General features: G+C 44.5%; 1 protein-coding gene across 1 annotated transcript; it reads right to left on the bottom strand.

Moving 5' to 3' along the window:
• Positions 1-207: 207 nt before the first annotated feature.
• On the bottom strand, positions 208-2,852 carry LOC131060687 (U-box domain-containing protein 1). Its single transcript, XM_057994012.2, has one exon. It carries the CDS (start codon positions 2,713-2,715, stop codon positions 688-690), a length of 2,028 nt encoding a protein of 675 aa, XP_057849995.2. The 5' UTR covers positions 2,716-2,852; the 3' UTR covers positions 208-687.
• Between the last annotated feature and the right edge of the window lie 1,275 nt (positions 2,853-4,127).

The following is a 4,127-nucleotide window of genomic DNA, read 5'->3' on the forward strand; positions in this document are numbered from 1 at the left end:
ACAAAAGGCTAAGTACTAAATAATAATAAACCTTTATAAGACATAATTAAACACTAAAAAGATTACCGATACCAATGCATTAAAAAAGTTCCCCTTTTTCCTAAAGTCATCCATGGTCAGTAGGCCCATCCACAAAAACAGATAATAATAACTCCACCCAAATTCAACGACGAATGATTTGCCATTTCAAATACAAACAAACGGACGAAAAGCAGGAAAAATGTCTCGGAATTTATTAGTGCGAGCAATGATTAACGACACAGAAGAGTGCCCAAACACAAAAAGCCGAAAAAACGAATGATTATGCGTGCAAAGTGAAGAACAAATATATTTTGCTTTCGGACTTGAATTCCTTTTCTTTTTTCAATAGAACAGACAGTGATAACAGACTTTTATAGAAGCAACAACATGAATATTCAAGTGGAAGAAGAAGCACAAATTCCCAGCTGCAATTCCTTCCATTTTCGCTTTTTACAAAAGCAGATGGATAGATCCATCCAATCCATCATCATTTCCCTACTTTTTAAAAGGCATTTTAAAAAGTCGTCTTCCTTCGCTGTACACCCCACACAAACTCAGTCGAAGCGGTTCGCGTGCCAAGAAAAATTTAATTTAATAAATTTAATGAATAGGTAGAGACCCCAAGAAGAAGAAAAAAAACCAGAGAACAAAATTGTGGGCAATTTACTAACGCAACGTAGTGATTGTTGTTGAATTTGCAGTAGTAGTAGTAGTGGAAGTAATAATGGAGTGCAGAATTGCGGCGGGAGAATCCCGCCGCTGCAAGATTTTGAAGAGCGATCGTGCCTTGCGCTTCGCACGTGGCGTGCCGCCGGTGAGCAACGTGTACATGGAAGGCACCAGCGACGGAATCGACACCACCTGGTTCACTATATCGTTGCCCCCACTGCGGCACAACGCCACCAGAACCGCCATTGCATTTTCCTTCGCCCTCGATGTGGCGGCGCAACGGAGCAGGCTAACAAGCACAGGAATCGCGCATGACTTTTGGATTTCCACCAACCCTTCAACGCGACTCGCCAGAACGGCCAGAACGGCCAGTGCGTCGTCTGTTAATGAGGGTCGTTCGTCTGTCAGGAGGCTCACCAGCAACGGTACTGCGCCCGCCGCCACGGTCTTCACATCGTTGCCTCTGTAGATTGACAGATTGAACAGCGCTGTGGCGGCGTCTCGTTTGCCCCTTGCGCTCCCCTTTCGGAGGAGTTCGACCAGTGCTGGAATGGCGTCTGCTTGGTCGCCGATTAGGCGTTTGTATTCGTCGACCACTGAGAGACTGAACAGAGTCGCTGCGGCGTTTTCTCGCGCCTCCATGCTTTTGCCCTCTTTGAGAACCTGGATTATGGGTTCCAAACACCCGGATTCGACGATTTTTACCTTGTTGGTCTCGTAGATTGAGAGATTCAGGAGCGCTGTTACTGCGTTTTCTTGGGATTTTGGGTCGGTGGAGGATAAGAGGGGTAACAGCAATGGAATCGCCCCTGCTTCTGCTATGCATGCTCTGTTGTCCATCCCGCATTTGGCCAGCAACCGGAGCTCATAGGCGACTTGCTTTTTCACATCTGGTGTTCCTGTTCCGAGCTTTTCGACCAGAAATGCCGCCGTCATTTTTGTGGCCTCGAGCGCCGCTTTTGGGGTTGCAATGCTTTCCAGCGCGGCTTTGCAGGCGTTTTTCTCTGGTTTCTCGAACGGAACATTGTGCTTCTCGCACCAGCGCTCGATCAGGCTGCGGAGTGCGTTGTTGGGGATGAGATTCGTGTGCAGAAGCTTTTGCCCCGATTTGGGGCACGTCGAATGGCCTTCTTCAATCCATCTGGTGATCGAAGCCCGGTCGTAGGTCTGCCCCGTGGCTACAATCGCAGGGTCGCGCATCAGGTCGAGGGAAATCGGGCACTTGAAATCATCCGGAATGGATTCAATCGAGCTCGAAATGCCCAAATCCGGAGCCGCAGGCTCAGCCGCCGCACAGTCCTCTGAGACCCCAAAAAGCACACATTTGCAGTAACGCATGAGCCCGATCAGACTGTTGATCATCGAAACAGAGGCCTCATTCACACACCCACTCTGTTTCCGCAGCTCCTCTTCCAAGAGCCGAATCTCACGAACACATCCTCTGGAATCTGTGATCTCCAGAGCATCAAAAATCCCTCTCAATTTCTCCTCCTCAGGGACGATTTCTTTTTCAAACTGATCCAGCACCGACAAAACCTCCCCCCGGAGCTTCTCCTCCGCCGGGTCGACAAAAACTTTGGCCCGTCTTGCCTGTCTGTGAAGCAGCTCAACCTGCTCTCTGACTTCCTCTGTTAAATCCATCAATCTCAGGGGCAAAACATCCAGGGCCGTCGCCATGTCCTGGGTCAACCGGTGGAATTGACCGGCGGCTGTTTCGGTCTGCATGAGAAGCCACACACTACTCCAGCTCGTCCACTCCTCCAAAACGCACTTGGTCCTCTGGAACATAACATGCATCTCTCTTAAACACAGAATCGCCGAAGGGGGAAGCGCAAGAGCATGGCGGGGCTCTGTAATTTCATCAAACAGAACACAGAGAACCTTAATTCTCCTGGCTATGGCACTAGCATTTCTCCTCTGACAGGCCCTGGGCTTCGAACAAGCAGAAATCTCATGACCCAAGTCCAGCAAAGCCTTCAGAAGCGCCATGGGAGAAAGATCACTTAAGCCCGAATCGGCTGCCATTGTTAAAACCTTCAACAGACCAAACAAGAGTTTAAAAAACAAAAAACTCTCTACAACTCATCCATAACAGACATCCCCTCGTTTATTACTAAATTTACAATCCTCTTCCTCTTGTTTGTTCGATCGATCGATGCTCCCACCGTCGTGTGTTTGGACTATAATTACTGTCGCCATTTGCGACCCAGGGGTTCGTCTGCCACGTGGCGAGCATCGAAGGGGTCAAATCGGAGACATACAGTGGAAGTGGGAAACGTGCTGGCAATTTTTGACGTCTTCTTCCGTTGTTGATTTTTTAACCGCGGTAAATAAAGTAATAAATTAAACGGCGGGGCGCCAAACGTACAGTGGGTAATGGTCATGTCAGAGCATTGGTCAACCCTTGTCTCTTCGTTTCGTGTTTTATATTTTTATGTGTTTCGGTTTCTTCCACGCCTTTAAAAAGTTTTACCGTCCATGCCATCATTGTAACTTTAGACCGTCTTATCGGGGGTTTAATTAATTAATTAACGCCGGCATTATTTTTCTTTGGTTTCACTTTTATAAAATGTTGGGTACCTTAGCTGGCAAATTTGATATAATATAATGTGCTACGTGGGTCACGTCCATCATGTTTTAGGCCTTCGATTCATACGTTGGAAGAAAGATGCTATTATTATATTTGTAATAATTATGATAATAAAGTTATAATTAATTGCACGCTAGCTATATTTTCGGATGCCCAGCGTTGAAGTGGAGAATGTTGTTGGCAGCTTTGTCAACACATGACCACCGCTAGTTTAGGGGAATTTCAAACGTTCCTTTTTCTCAAAAATTATATTCATGTTTTTGGTCTCCATTGATGTGATGTACTCAGCTTGGAAGGTGCAAGTAAGAATTTGAAGTATTTTAGAACTCTTATTTAAAAAAAATTAATTTTTTTTTTTTGAAATAAAAAGATTGAAATAATTATAAAATCAAATATAAATGTAAGAATAATAGAAATTATGTCTTTTTGCTGTACAACTTCTTCTCTCTACCTTCTTTTAGTTCTATTTTTAGTCCGTCTTAGTTTGCAACATACCATTTTTCTTTTCCTTATTCACTCTCTCATCTTGATGATGGATCACGGAGTGTGATCTGAAACATTGATGCAAAAACACTCACACAATGGCCAAATCTAGAAAAAACAAAGTTAACATAATGGATTGTGGAATCTCATGTCATTAATAATAGAAATTGAACGAATGTGTTTCTAGATTTAATTGTGTTCAAGATTTTTGCATCAATGTTTCGAATCACACTACGTGATCCATCTTATATGATTCATTTGGCTCTCTTCATCCTGATGTGATCTGAAACGTTGATGCAAAAACACTCTCACACAATCAAATCCAGGAAAAACAACGTTAACATAATGGATTATGGAAATCTCA

This window comes from Cryptomeria japonica, chromosome 6 (assembly GCF_030272615.1).
Source record: "Cryptomeria japonica chromosome 6, Sugi_1.0, whole genome shotgun sequence".
NCBI lineage: Eukaryota > Viridiplantae > Streptophyta > Pinopsida > Cupressales > Cupressaceae > Cryptomeria > Cryptomeria japonica.

Coding starts and splice junctions, on each gene's coding strand:
- LOC131060687 (XM_057994012.2), bottom strand. CDS start 2,715: ATGGCAGCCGATTCGGGCTTAAGTGATCTTTCTCCCATGGCGCTTCTG.